This window comes from Haemaphysalis longicornis, unplaced genomic scaffold (assembly GCF_048455015.1).
Source record: "Haemaphysalis longicornis isolate Haplotype H1 unplaced genomic scaffold, Haemaphysalis longicornis Haplotype H1 scaffold_5, whole genome shotgun sequence".
Classification (NCBI taxonomy): Eukaryota; Metazoa; Arthropoda; class Arachnida; order Ixodida; family Ixodidae; genus Haemaphysalis; species Haemaphysalis longicornis.
Window position 1 is genome coordinate 143,223,576 of NW_027526385.1, and position 15,744 is coordinate 143,239,319.

General features: G+C 49.1%; 1 protein-coding gene across 2 annotated transcripts in view; it reads left to right on the forward strand.

The window, feature by feature from the left end:
- Positions 1-15,744, forward strand: part of Dic1 (Dicarboxylate carrier 1) — a 54,291-nt gene that overhangs the window by 17,387 nt on the left and 21,160 nt on the right. For both annotated transcript variants that reach the window (XM_077671125.1, XM_077671126.1), the window contains exons 5-7: positions 1,589-1,630; positions 6,108-6,222; positions 13,434-13,526. In XM_077671125.1, coding sequence (XP_077527251.1) covers positions 1,589-1,630; positions 6,108-6,222; positions 13,434-13,526 — 250 coding nt within the window. The remainder of the gene's footprint in view (positions 1-1,588; positions 1,631-6,107; positions 6,223-13,433; positions 13,527-15,744) is intronic.

Below are 15,744 nucleotides of genomic sequence, written 5' to 3' on the forward strand. Positions count from 1 at the left end.
CACCTTGCAGCTCAACCAGAGAAGAAGACGAAGAGGGCGGGCAGCGGGGTAGGAGTGTGAGCACGCAATAAAGAAAGGCAAGATCCAGGAGGTGTTCGATCAGGTAACGCCAGTGTCGGTCTCTTCACTGTCTCTACATTTCTCTACATTTCTCTGTCTCTACATGGGGGTTCACACTACATTCCCATTCGTGCTCCGATAAATGAAATAACATAACGGCAACACAATGGAACCTACACGGAACCCCTATGATTCTTCACATCCTCCTCTTGGTTCCTCACGGGAAGATGGTGTAATTTTTTCAAGAGTCGAAAAACTGCGCATCAAAGACAGGAGTCAGTGCAAAGGGGACAAAATGAGCCTAACATGCTGTACTGATATTATGTGCCATTACTGAGCATCAGAGTCATTTCTTTTTCTTTTCGAAACACTGAGCAGCTCAGTTCTGAGCAGCTTTGTACAGCCCAAAACAAGGCTCTCAGAAGGGTGTACAGGCGTATTGAGGTCACAGAGCAAGAACAAGACAGGTGAGGGGAAACGGCACTTCCTCGGGCGATCAGATAACATCAGAAGCGGTTGACCTAGGTTGAGATAATGCCGTTTGTTGCGCGAGAAAAAACTGCGTGGCCCGGAGGAAATTGGCATTTCACTGCGAAGCCCTGGAATGAATTGCAGCCGCTATTGTTTTGTCCATGAGATGCCGCTACCCTCTCCTTTACCGTTGGAGCTACGGAAATTCGTAGCCCGCGTTGGTTTTCACTGTGACATTATCTCGTTTCTCGCCTGGTCCAGCAGCATTGGGCTGTTTCCCCTCCCATATATTCTAGATTTGTGATTGAAGTGTAGTAAGGATGTTTGGGTGCCAAAACAACCTCTGTTTTTGCAAAGCTTATTTGACTGTAGGGTTTTGTGTATGCTTAATTTCTTCATGTTTGGAAACAAAAAATCTCGAGGTTTCGCGTGTCTTTAGAGTGTGAGGTGCTGGAAAACAAACATCCAGGTGTGTGCGCTATTATCACGTGGTAACCCCCAAAGTGGCACGCCATTAAAAACACGATTTACACCTCAAACTTATATGTTGCCTCACTTGGATATGCTTCTTCAGTAGATTACTTAAAATAGTCCCCGTTTTCGACGTCGAAACTCAGCTCTGACCTCAAGCGCATCTGTCTTATCACTTGGCTATGCGTTTTGAGGAGATTGGCATCATTGTCAAGATCAGTTGCATTCAAAATAAAAGTTTGTGCGTGTTTGTATATGTCTTTCTTAGGGATGGCCGCAGGTCATTCTGGAGGAAAATGAAATTCCCTCCTGCCTGTCACCTAAATTCTCTAAATTCTCTATGTAGTGCACTAAAAAGCTTCGCTGGTCACCCTCCTTCACAGATTGGAATGGCTCATGTTTTTTTTTTTTAATTTAAATTTGCGTGGCCACCGTCTGTTTTAATTGTCATGAAGTGTGGAAAATCAAAGCTGGAAAGGTTTGTGCCACTCTCAGATAGTCACTAGGAAAAAAAAATGTGTGTGTTTGTTGTTGAGGAAAAATGCGAGCTTCGTTTGCTTACACTGTGTGTTTTTCAATTTTTCAGGATGCAGAATGACATCAAGCTCCCCCGAGAAAGTAGGAGGAAGTGAGTGCTCGTTTGTCATTTTTTTATTGGGTTTTTGTGAGGGGCATTACTCAAGAGGGACTCTGAGAAAAAGGTTAGAGACGTCTTAATTACGTTACTAGGTTAGTAACTCTTTTGTGACCGTGGAAAAATGGCCGATTTTGAGTGCTTCCATAAAACATTTTTTTTTTTTCTCGTGAGCTGCTCGACACATTTAGCATTGCTGTGCATAAAATTGGGGCTTGTAGATTGCTCTTTCAAACACATAACAGCAGTTTCGTGAAAGGTACAATTATTTATAGTTTATTTGTCAAATAAACAGAAAAAGAAATACACCAGAAAAAGTACACACACAAAATATATAGGTGATTGTACTGAGCCTACAAGTTATTTTAAGAATTATAAGATATACAAGTTGTTTCTACGTCAACGCTGTACACCAAGTTTTGGATGTTTGCGGGCCCGCCAACCTAGCGGCCCTGACTGCTGTGCCACTCGGCGAAGCAAACTCGAGAGTAAGTCGGTCTCTCTAAAGCATACCTGCTTGCGTTCTGATGCAAAATCATTATCGCTTCAGTGGTAAAAAGCAAGAGAAAAAAATCTAGCGCTCTTGAGAAGCAGCGCTAATCTGACACGAGGGCCAGACTATCTTGAAGGTGATAACGCAATACGGCAAAATATCCCCACCGCACATTTTCGAGAGCCTACACATGAAAGTAAAACCACAGTCGTCAGATAAGAAGCAGGTTTTATTTATAAATACCGCGTGAAGTCAAAAACGAACCTTACCTGTCAGCACCTGTTCTTAGGCCTCTTAGCACCTGTTCTTAGTCTTAGGCCTCTGAATGGGAGTGTCTTCATCAGAACGAAAATCTGACCAATCTACATCGTTGTTGGAGTTAAAAAAAAAAAAAATCAGCAACAGCAGCGGCCAAAGTCCCTGAAAGAGCTGTCCGCCTTTGTGGAGCGCGCAGTGAAACAGGACGCTATTTTCGCCAAACTCGCCGCTACCTTGGGTTCAAATTTCACTCCCAATGCCGTCTACGTTCGCAAAATGGAGACAAACAGTAATCAAATGAAAAAATGAGTTTTTAATAAATACGCCAGATGTGTTAGTTATAAAAACGCCGCAAAGCGCCGTTTTTAGCTTTCACAAGAGGTTTGAAAATCATCGTTCACCCGTGAATGGTGGCCTGTGGTGCGGTCACGAGAGAGTTAAGGTAGAAAATGTTAAATTGGAGCTCTAAGTTTGTTAAGAACAACTTATGCGATTTCTTTCACGAGGAAATCGTGATATTTATCTACGATTTGGCAATGTGTGTTTTCATAGACCATAGTTGCGGAAAAAAATACAAAAATCAAAATTTCCGTCAAGTTGCCCAAGAAAATGACAAAAAAGGAGTTTTGTATATGATACCACCAATAGTAGAAAAAAAATAGAATATACATTTTGTGGGGAAACATTTCAAAAACAAGCCTTCGAAAAAATGTCGACTTGCACAGAACATTTTGTCAGATACAACAAAATATGTTAGCACGCATGGTGCTCATGCCATGCGGTGAAGCCCAACCTACATTTCAAAATGTGTAATTTCAGGTGGTTTACTGGAAGAAATCTGGCGGTTTCACATTATCAGAGGCACCAATTTGCCCCACATAACGTAAAAACATTTTGTCAATGACTGACTTTGCATTTACAGCCAGCGCAATATTTGGGACAAGCACGCAATGCAGAAAAACATGCATGAAGTTGAAAACGGAACTCTGTGATTGATGTTTGTTGACGTTGACCGTCAGTTATCTCTCAAAACATCAAGTTGCACTTTATTATCACCTTCTCACTCACTATTGTAGCCTTGCTTGCAGGAATAAGGTGTGATGCGCGAGAATCGTGCCCTGCAAACTTTGGCCGAGTAGCTGTTGTGCGATAAAAAAAGATCAGTGCAACGAGCCTCCTCTATTGCAGCGCCACCTAACAGTTTTCAAATGAAACAGTACAAAAACTTATCGGAGACTGTCACCATTTTCTTAATTGGGTGCGCTGCTAGAAGATGTGGGGAGTCGACTCAAGAAACAAACAACCCTACCGAGTCTACAGGACACAGGTGACGAAGGGGGTGGCCGTCTGATGTGCGGCTTTCGCCGACGGCTTTTGCCGACCAGAGCGGTAAGAATGAGTCAGAGCCTTGAACGAAACAACAGGAAGATTTTATATTTGAACAGGCAAAACACTGCACAAGCACGAGGACATGTCACGTTAACCAGAGGTAACAAAACGAATACAATTGCGGGAAATGTACAATTAGGAACTCTAACAATGAATATTATGAGATAGAAAAGTTAACTAAAAGAAAGGCAGTTCGATGCATATGAGAGACAGAGTCCTACAATATTCACCGACCGGGCCGGACGATGCACCGCTGTCGGAGGTGGTACGGCTACCTGTAAAGCATGGCTCCGGGCCGTCCGAGACGATCATGGTGATTCGAGGCCAGGGAGTACGTTGGAGTCCTCCAGCGCACAGGTCGCCGATGGTGTGATGCACAAACTGACAGGTGCCATTGTTACATCACGGCGCCCAGCGTAACTAATTTGCTTCGGTGCGAATTCTCTTTTTATAACTGCGCCGGCCCGGAGAGAGGGGGTACAACACACAACACGCCTGCCGCCGTCAAGCGCACAATTTCCCTCTTTCTCCCTTCTTGAATCATCGGCGCACCTTAGCACTGGCAAAGCTACGCTCGCCCCTCGAAAGAACTCAAAGCTTCGGTGAAAGTTGAGCGGCAGAGGTTTTATTTTTTGTATTTTCTTGCCAGCGAGCCGGCGAGTGGGCGGAGTTACTGCCGCCTCGTTTGAGAGAGTTCGAGGGTTTTCCCGGGGCGAATAGAACCGAAACTAAATGAATCAAACGACTGTAACAAGAATTAGGCGGTGTACAACAATATGAAAAAACTTTTCGGTACTTTTTAGGCGTTGTATGCTCGAGTTTGTGACAGAGACTCCGTCTGAATAGACAGTTCAAGTACGAAGGAACACTATACCCAGGAGATAACCTCGCATGGATACGAAACTGGCAGGCGAACAGCTGGTGATGTGTTAGGCCGATTTGAAGCGCTCTCCTGGTCAGAACAGATATCCAACGACTGGGTGTGACCTTTTGACTTGCATCGGAAGTTCTTATCGCAGAAATTGGGTTAGGGTTGGGTAAAATCAGGAGCGGCATGCTTTGTTCGAGGATCAGTCGCGGACGTTCAAGGCGCCGTGGCAGGTAGCCTTGAAGTTTCGTAACTGCGTAGTAGCGCTAAATATGAATTTCGCGATGCAGAAACGAAGCCGAAACTGTTGTGAACTGTTTGCGAATTGTCCTGGGTTAAGTAGAACTACCACAGAACTTAGAACAACATGCACAAAGGCAGTAAAACTGCCTAAAATCATTAAGTTGCTTTGCAAACAGGCACTGCTTGACATTTTCAGCCGATTTCTGGGATTATTACTGTCAGAGTGCGAACCTGACGATTGAAAATCGTGTGCTGGTGCCCCATTCATGCCCTGATGATGAAAACCAAACGCTGACGGAGAGTAATTACGAGTGGCACGCATTCTTCTTTGGTAGCAGTGACGTGCGATGACCACGCCCCTTTTCGATGTGATTGAAACGTGTCAAAAATCACGTTTTTGTTGCAAAAATGAAAACAGAACTGACTTTGAAAGGCCATTTTCTGCTCTAACTCCGAACAGCTTTACTTGTTCAAGCAACGCCTGGAATGCTATGAAAAGGCGCTCCCAAATTATCGATCAAATTGATCGATTTTGAATAGCCGCGGTAGCGAAAGAGTTAAGCAGCGACAATTGCAACGCCGCAGGGGCCACCACTGCGAAAGAAAACATCTTAGCAGGCATTACTGATGACTGCAATCCACAGTTTCGTAAAAGTAATAGTTATTTTTATAAGTATTATGCTGTGTAAAAAGTAAATCAAAGCATTTCACAACCATAAAATGTCACGAACTGTTCAACTTAAAGGACAAGTTGGTTCGTTGTAACATTAATGTACAAAAAGGTGGTGCTGGCGTCGCGTTTAAGTTTCTACAGGGAAGTAGCCTGCATTGTTGTCAACGTCGAGGCTGTCACCTGCTGCGATGTCGCATTGGCTGAAGCATTGCGCTGCTAAGCCTATGGATGTGGGTTGAATTTTCCTGGCCACAGTAGCCACTTTCCAGATGGACGCAAAAAATTGAAAATCCCTTGTGTTCAAGATTTCGGCGCGCGCTAAGGATCCCCAGGTGGTCAAACTTAATCCATAGTCTTCGACTACAACACGCCGCATAGCCCGGGTGAAAGTTGGGCGCGTTAGGCCTTACAATCGTCACTTGCATGCGTTTTCTGGGAAGCAGTCATTGTTACTGGCTTTGTTCAAATTGTACCGAGCGTTATTAGGGTGGCCAGTCCCATACTGTCTAAAGGGAAAAAATTGCAATGGCCCTCTGCCCCTGCACAGCTACAAGAATGCAGTGGACGGCCTGTGGCAGGTGTTCAGGCACGAGGGACCCCTGAAGCTCTTCTCCGGCGGAGGCACGGCCACGGCCCGGGCGGTGCTCATGACCATCGGGCAGGTCGGTGGGGCTCATTCTCTGGCTGCCTGCCTGCCTGCTTGACCCCGTGTTTTGAGTTGCTGTATCCACTCACGTAAAGCTTGTTTTTCTGGGGTTGAGAAATTAGTGTGAAGGGGATAATGGTTGTGACAATTGCGTGCGGGAAGTTTGGGGGAATGTTTTGGGGCACTGGGAAAATATATATGTATAATACGTCTTCTAACCTTCATTTTCATGCCAGCTATTGCAAAAATGTATGCACCTTTTTTTTTTTTTTTTCACATGGGGCTTATCTTTGTACTTCTATAAGTACATTTGCAGCGGTGGCCCAGGTGCGTCATTTTAACTACAATTGCACTTGTCTGCATCTTGGAGTGCCCAACCAAGCTCCATGTTAAGTGCGCCATATTGCACTAACGTCGAGAGAACACTGATTGGAATAGTTTCATTGTTCATATGTTCACAAAGCTCAAATTTTGTTGCCACCTGTGTGTCCACCAGATTCTTGAACGCACCTGCTGTCAGGGGGTTACCTGTCCTGCAGTTCCTACTTGCAGGAGGCCCGTTGTCCAAGTTCCCCTTTAGTGCAGTTGTGGTTGACCTCTGAACATTGGTCATGTGCAAATGGGGGACGGGAAGCGTGGACGGCTGGCCAATAAACACCGACGAGCACAGCAGCTCGCGGCCAGTCACCGTCACCACCAGCGCGCTGTGGGTCGTCACTCGACCCTCCCACATTCACGAATGCGGGGCTAAATGGTGACACTGGCGACGAGGGAAGAAACCCGTGCACCTGCCGAAGCCACCGAGAGCGCCAAGACACCGCCCCCTCAAGCCAGTCGCCATTACGCCATGCCGCTGTATGGGAGGCTCGAGCTGTTCCAGGGTGAAGGGGCCGCCTGGCCGGTCTACGAGGAACAAGTCAGCGTGTTTTTCCGGGTGAACGATACACCGGACACAAAACAGCGCGACATTTTCCTAGCCAGCTGCCGGACCCGTGTCTTCGATCTCCTGCTCGACCTCCTGAAGCCGGCCATGCCGCATGACAAGTCGCTGGGTGAGGTGCTCGCGACGCTGCACTCGCACTTCAGCCCGGCCCCGTCCATGTTAATGGAGCACTTCTGCTTCAACAACCGGAGCTGCTGAGACAGAGAGACTCTCGGGCAGTTCGTCGCAGCGCTGCGAGGCTTAGCGAGCGGCTGCGCCTTCGGGGACCAGCTCGACTTGCTGCTCCAGGACCGTTTCGTCTGCAGCATCAACAACCCCGCCATGCAGACGCGACTCCTAGAGCTTCCCGACCCCTCTCTGGACGACGCCGTGAAGGCAGCGCTGGCGATGTATGCTGCGATCAAGGACGCGGGCGAGATAGCACGTGCGGCCGGCTCACCGTCGACGGAGGTGGCAGTGAGCAAGATGGCGACATGGCATGGCAGGTGCAGTCGGTGCGATGGTGACCACCCCCCTCACAGTGCCAGTTCACGCAAGTGGAGTGCTTCACGTGTGGGAGAACTGGGCACATTGCTCGGGCGTGCCGAGGGGGATGGCGAATGGACAGAAGCAGCAGCCGGGGGCAAGCACGTGTTCCCCGGACGCCCATCGCCAAGAGAGCTGGCGCAAGGGTAGGCGGCGGGGACGTGCGGCAGCAGCTTCAGGTTCATTAACAGCTAGGCTCCACGTCGTGGCCGAAGACCCGCACATTTTTGACATGCAGCACACGGACATACTTCAGTCATCTGTGCCACCGTACATGGTGACCGTCGAAATCTGCGGGCAACCCATCTTCATGGAGCTGGACACAAGGGCCAGCATGTCGGTCATGGCCGGGAAAGTTTTCAAGTGCAACTTCCCTGGCGTGTCCGTCACAGTGTCTGGTTTCATGCGCGCAGCTACTCTGTACAGCTCACCCAGGTCGAAGGTCAAGCCCAGGTCAGCGTTTGCCTTGGCGACAGGGAGGCAACTCTTCCCCTCTACTTGACCAAAGGGTCGGCACCGACGCTGCTGGGCCGGAACTGGATCCAGGCATTGGGCGGGCAGTTGCCGGAGTACCAGGAAGCAGTACATGCGGTGGAAGGTGTCCCAGGCCTCCTGACCAAGTTCAAGGCCCTGTTTCAGCCTGGGGGGGGCACATTCATGTCCCAGAGGGAGCCCGCCCCGGTATTTCAAGCCGCGCCCACTACCATTCGCCTTGAAGGATGGGGTCACCCAGGTGCTGCAACGGTTGGTGTGAGAGGATATCCTGGTGCCCGTGAAGTCATCTGAGTGGGCCACTCCCATCATGCCAGACCTCAACCCAGACGGCAGTGTCAGGATCTGCGGGGACTTTAAAGTCACCATCAACCGCGTCGCTACTGTGAAAAGTACCCGCTGCCCCGAATTGAAGATCTCTGGTCGGCGTTGTCCGGAAGAAAGAAGTTCACAAAACTCGACCTCAGAAATGCTTACCAGCAGCTGGTGCTCCAGGAGTCGTCCCGGAAGTATGTCACTATATGAAAAACGCTGGGACTCTTCCACTACAAGCACTTACCGTTCGGCGTGGCTTCAGCGCCGGCGATTTTCCAGAGGGATATGAACAACCTGTTTAGGGGCATGAGGCACGTGGCAGTGTACTTGGACGACATCTTGGTGACCGGTACAGACGACGAAGACCACCTGCAGAACCTACACAACGTCCTGGCACGACTGCAGGATGCCGGGCTAAAGCTGAAGCTTGAGAAATGCATTTTCTTGGCCCCCAGCATTGAGTACCTGGGCCACGTCATTTCCCAGGCAGGCCTGGCCCCGGCACCCCGCAGAGTTGAGGCTGTGCTCAAGGCGCCCAAGCCCCAGAACAAGAAAGAGCTGCAGAGCTACCTGGGCCTGGTAAACTTCTACAGGAGCTTCCTGCCGAAACTGTCTTCGCATCTGCAGCCGCTGCATCTTCTGCTTCGAGATGGACAGCAGTGGGCCTGGAAGAAGGAGCAGGACTTCGCCTTCCAGCGCAGCAAGGAGCTCATCAGCAAGGCTCCGGTGCTGGTCCATTTTGATCCGGCCAAGCCTGTCGTCCTGACCGTAGATGCGTCACCGTACGGCGTGGGAGCCGTTTTGGCCCACCGGGAGAAGGATGGGCAGGAACGCCCTGTATCGTTTGCGTCCCGTCGGCTTCATGCGGCAGAGCAGCGGTACAGCCAGCTGGACAAGGAAGGCCTGGCCCTCGTATTCGGGGTCGAGCGCTTCTACCAGTACCTGTGGGGCCGGAAGTTTGAGGCGGTCACGGACCACAAGCCGCTGCTGGGACTACTGGGGCCTGACAAGGCGGTTCCAGTGCAGGCATCGCCTCGAGTGGTGCGCTGGGCCTTGAGGCTCGCGGCCTACAGCTACCAGCTGGTCTACCGTCCGGGAAAGGACCTGGCACCTGCTGACGCCCTGAGCCGACTGCCCCTGCTGGAGGTGCCTGCTGCAGTTCCTGAACCTGCCGAAGTGTTCATGCTGGAGCACACTTACCCGGAGGTGCTGTCCAGGTCGGCAGTGTCGCAGGCGACCAGCCGGGACCCAGTCCTGTCGCAGGTGGTCAAGGCGGTGTCCCGAAGGGAGGAGTTGGCTGAGCGCACGTACAGCCACAAAGCCGGCGAGCTGAGCCTGCAGCAGGGCTGCCTGCTGTGGGGCTCTAGGGTGGTGATTCCGCAGAGCCTGCGGTCCAGGGTCCTGCAGTTGCTGCACGCGGGTCATCCAGGCGTGGAGAAGACCAAGATGGTGGCCCGGTCCCACGTTTGGTGGCCTGGCCTGGACCAGGACATTGCTCACATGGTGCAGAGCTGCCAAGTCTGCCAGGAGAACCAGCGATCCTCGCGCCATGTGGAGATCACCCCCTGGCCGTTCCCGGAGAGACCCTGGTCCCGCCTGCACGTGGACTTCGGGGGCCCCTTCAAGGGCCACTACTTCCTGGTGGGGGTAGACGCCTTCTCCAAGTGGGTGGAGGTACTGCCAGTCACCACTCCCTCGGCAGGAGCAACCATTGCGGCGCTGCGGCTAGTCTTCGCTGCCCAGGGGTTGCCGGACGTCATCATATCCGACAACGGTCCCGCTTTCGCCAGCGAGGAGTATCTGGCCTGTGTCCGCCAGATGATGGTTCTTCCGTACCACCCTGCGTCGAACGGTGCTGCCGAGCGGGTGGTGCAAATGGTGAAAGACAAGCTCAAGAAGAGCAAGGCTGGGGATTTCCGGACACAGGTTGCCCGAGTCCTGTTCCAACACCGGACCACACCCCACGACGTCATAGGCCGTGCCCCCTGCGAGCTCCTGTTGGGCCGGATGGTGAAGACACCGTTAGATGTGTTGCACCTTGACCTCCGGTCCACAGCGCTCCTGAAGCAGCTCAAGCACAAGCTGGCGGCTGACCGAGGTTGCCGTCCTGGGCCTTTTCCGGAGTCTGTGGCTCTGGTCTTCGCCAAGAACTTCCGGCCTGGTCCAACCTGGTCCGCCGGGTCTCTCCAGCCAGTGCGTTATCACTGCTCGACCGCATGTCAGACGGGACCACGTGGCACCGGCACGCTGACCATGTGAGGCCTCACCTGGCAACCTCAGCCCCCCTTTAGGAAGCCAGCAGGCAGGGGAGCCAACTACACCGGCCGCTGCCAGCAGAGCACCAGGAGCTGGTGCTCCTCGCGCCACTGTGGCGCCACCTGCAAGGCTGACAGACGGTGCGAGAGTGACACAGGCGGCACCCGATGCTGCCACACCTACATCGACACCTGTGCTCAGGCGGAGTACGACACTGCTGAGACCACTGGACTGTACTCGCCAGGTTAACATGTGTAGTCTTGTGTTTGTGTTGGACAAACAAACTTTGGGCATGAGGGGTGTGACAAGTGTGTGGTTCCTCCCGACCCTAATCTTCGTTGGCCGCTAAGTTCGGTGGCCCCGCCAGGCCCTGTGGGAAACATTGTGCACGGCTGGCCAATAAACACTGACGAGCACAGCAGCTTGCGGTCAGTTACCGTCACCACCAACACGCTGCGGGTCGTCACTCTGCTGGAGGGACCCTCCCACGTTCACGAATGCGGAACAAATCGTGACACATGGGTTATGTCATTCAGTTATCTCATTCAGATAAGGAGAGTGCTTCGCCCTAACATCACTAGCCTAGAATAATCTTCTTTGATCTACAACGTTCTGGGTGTAAATCGACGGTTTGAGAACCACTCGCGCCGAAACATAAAAAGCCTGCAGAGCAGATGCCTTGATTGTAGGGTTTAACGCGCCGACGCAACGCAGGCGATGAGGCGCGCCGTAGTGGAGGGCTCCGGATTAATTTTGACCACCTGGGGATCTTTATCGTGCGCCGAAATCTCGTACACACGGGCGTTTTTGCTTTTCGCCTCCATCAGAAAAGCAGCCGCCGCGGCCGGGAATCGAACCCGCGACCTCGTGCTCAGCAGCGCAACGCCTTAGCCACTGAGCCACCGCGGCGGGTCAGAGCAGATGCCGTGGTATTTGACTCGCCAACGCTCGCTTGCGCGTGTCACTTTGTTGACTGCTTCTTCGCCGCCTGTGTACTCTTTGAGTTGTTAGGGGAGCACAAGTTCGCTCCAATAAACTTGTTTTCCTTGAAGACAACTGCGTCGTCTTTGGCTTCGTGACAATATCACATTCGTTTAACTAAGGCAGAGCAAAGCTTCTGTGTTAAATTACCCTGAATTTGTCGAGAATAGATTTCCAAGTGAAGAGAACCTCTAGAGATGTGTCAACTGACACTGGAGAGTACACCCACAAAGGTTAGGAGCCATCGTATCTGTACGTTGTGTGTCCTTTTAGTAATACTGCGCTACACGTCACCAAATGAGTTAAAAAAATTATATAAATATGTCATTCTCAAGCTTAGTGCATTGAAGACCACCCTTCTTTGCCAACTGCTTTGTGAGAATTTTGTTGCACAAAAAGATTTTTGACAGCTTCACTCATAAACTTCACTTTTTCTCAAGTGATGTGAAACAAGGCAGCTCAACTCGCCAGTGGCATTGCTGGTGCGGGCTGGGGCCCATATTTAAAGTTCTTTTCACTTCACTTCACTTTATTACTTTAAAGACCGCACAAAGGGGTGTTACATAAAGGGTGGATTGTAGATGTGATGTTACAAATTCCACCATTTTTTAACAAGACAGATACGTGGATACACTTTGAACAAAATGTGATGGACAGGTGATAGAAACGATGTCGTGGGGAGGCCATTTAGGTAACTAGGTGCTGCTTGCCACCATTGATTCTTGTAAGAGTTGCAACCTACCAAACTATGTGGGTAAGGGGAAAAAAAGTGGTGTGTGCACAGATGTGAATGAAACTACTCAATTTTCGGTTCCTTCTGGATGGAAGGTGTGAACATGGCAAGATATCTTTCAGCTTGCTTTTCTCCAAAATGCTGGTTCAACTGAAGACATTCGATACTAAACTTAACCATTAACCATTTGCTTCCATGTTTGTGTAGTGTGAACGCTGTTTGAGCGTGAATTTTTTGCGATTTGCGTGCCCCTAAAGCTAGCAGGGAAACAAAAAACAAGTTCAAAACACAGGAAAGAAAAAAAAAACATCTTAAGAAAAACAAAGGGCAGGTGGGGATTAAAGGAGCCATGAAGACAAAATACAAGTTGGGTTTATTAGAAAGATGGCTTAGTCCCGATAACAATGATACCAATATCATCGCAATCTTTGAACAAATAACGGAGATTAAAGAAAACGGGTGAAGCAGTCGCGACCCCCTAGCCAATTTCCTGCAACTTTTCTATGACGTCACGGAACCTTGTTTGTGCGATGGGCGGCCGCCTAACTGACCTGTTGCGACGACACCTGACTGGATGTCTGTGATGGGGCCTCTGGTTCCATTTGACCGCATCACTTGAATGCTAACGTGCAGTTAACGTACTAAAAATTATGTTTTATTGTTGGCCCGTACGACGTCATTCTTGCTCATAACACGTCACTGTGGCGCAAAATTTGAAAGTTTTTAAATACTTCTTGCTTTTTTTTTTCGTTAAAAAACATCTTTTGTGGCTCTAATGGAGCTGAGTGACATACTCAATCCTAGTTCTTTCAAATTAAACGAAGTTGTATTTTCTCTTCATGGTTCCTTTAAGTGTGTGTGGGGAAAAATATGTTTGCTTTCAGGATATCTCAAACAGTCCAGGAAGAGTTCTGCTTGGTTTCTCCATCTTGTTCCAAGTTTCTCACAGTGCTCTGTTTCTTTACGTGTCGCTCCTGTGCAGATCTCATTCTACGAGCAGATCAAGCAGCTGCTGCTGACCACCCCCTACTTTGGCGATGACCTCACGACACACTTCACCTCCAGCCTGGCGGCGGTAATGTCATCCCCCCGCTGTTGTTTCCGTCTCCTTCGTTCTATCCGCAAAGTGCCTTCAGGGATACCGAGAGCACATCTCCGTAGGAGCGTGCGAATATTCGAAAATTTCGAATATCGTAGCGCATAATGCAATATTCAACGTGTCTTCAAATCAAGTAGTAGCACTGTTTTATCATTTGAAGTAGAGTTTTGAAGTCTTTCAAAGTTTGAAAACATACACCAGCATTCTCTGCTGCTGGCAATGGGTGCAAGTGGTTTTTAGAAGGGAAATTTATGAGTTGTTAGTTCTGGAAAAAAAATGTGGTTGATGCCTCTTTCATAGGAATCGGTAAAACGCGAAAGGGAAATGTGCCTTCACAGGAGAATTTATTGTGTGGCGATTTGAACTTGCACATCGCTATTTACGTTACGTTGGTATGGCGCCATTAGACGCATCAACATTAGACACTGGATTGCATGTGCCGGAACATTGCGTGAATCCGACTGAAACCACAGCCCCTTGGAACTGTGCGAACGAAACGCAACCGTAACCGAAAACAGTAGGTGGCGAAGGGTGGCTCAATTCACCCGCGTCCCACGTACAGAAAGACGCTGGCATCGAGGCACCAACTGTTGGCGCTCATTAGTGTCATGATGAACTACTTTGCTTCACTTCTCCTAGACGGCAGCATCTCTTAGATGGCATCTGAATGAAGAAAGTAGTGGGAAAGGTATAAGGCGCGTTCGTAGACGCACTTGCGCTTGAATTTGTAGCGCAGTGGGAAGAGCGCTGTGTACCGCCCATTGCGGCGAAAACGTTCATGGCTTGAATTCGGGCGAAGCTGTGTCAACGAAGCTTTTTTTGGCAACGTCATTTCCTGGACGCCTATGCCCATGTGAAAATAATATTTTTTCTAGCTGGATTATTGAACCAGATAGAAATATTTCTAGCTTTTATTTCTAGCTACAAAGAGATAATACATAAATAAAATAGAAATACATGTTTCTAGCCAGAAATAGGCAGAATTTCTAGCTAGAAATTTAATTTCTAGCTCGTTTATAGTTGGATTGAGATTTTTTTGTCAGTCCAGCTGGAAGACGAAAACTTGCAAGCTGGAAATAATCGTCTCTTGCTAGACGAAGAATTTTTCTACTTAGAAGCTGTCGATTCCAGCTAGAATGCATAAATCTAGTCAGAAATGAATCTGGAGTGACGCCGGTCAGATCTTGGTGTACCTGGGCATAAAACACTTTTGTGTTAAAAGGACTTGTGAGCAAGTGGGAAGTGGGGTATGATTATCACCATTGTGTGAAGGCATGGAGAGGAGGGTTTCTATTCTCCATTTCATACATAGCGTGCAACGCTGCTAAGACTACAAAGTGTGAATGATGGCTTCCTAGGATGAGTGAAGCAGGCTGGAAGGCTGATGAAAGCAAGAAACTTCCAAACACTGTGAACTCAATTAGTATCATAATTAGGATCTTCCTAGTGTTACCTGGACAGACAGAGTTTACTTTCACTGCTGCAATATTTCTTAGTAGTTTACGTAAACTATTTGTTACAAGAGGAACTCGGGAATGGTGCTGTGTGTTCACGCAGAATGCTGCGAGGACGAGCGCGTCTGAACTTTGGGCAGACGACGTGAACGGTTTCGCCGCTCCTGCCATTTGTTCCGGCCATGTAGGGAGCATAATTTGTCCGGGGTTATTTTCTGACCTTTATTGCTGTTTTTAAAGAATTCTTTCTGACGAAGGATCCCAGGCTGCATTGTCCTTCGGACGTACACTTTTTCCTGGCATGCACATCTGAGCCACGACGCGATGCGGAGTGATACCAATTGTTTGTTTTTTGCTGCGGACTACTTGCATAGCTTTCACTGTGTTGGACGCTACGTATTACATGTAGTATAAACCCGACAAATTTTTCACGCATTACGTTTTTCACGCGTCACGCATTAACATGGCAAGTTAAGTTTGAAAGATGAGTATTTAGTAGCAACAATAGTGTGTACAAACTCAAAACATGAATGTGCGTTTGTATTTGATTTTCTTTTCTCACAACACAGTATGGTAGGCCAAGTGGAAACCACTGGGCTTCAACTGACAATTCTTTGCTGGACTTTTGGACCCAAGTACTAGTGGACCCAAATTGTTAATTTTGAATATGAGATATAGCTTTGATATGAAGGGTAAAAGAAAAAAAAGCCTCTGCGGTGAGTTGGAAGTGAACTCAAAGC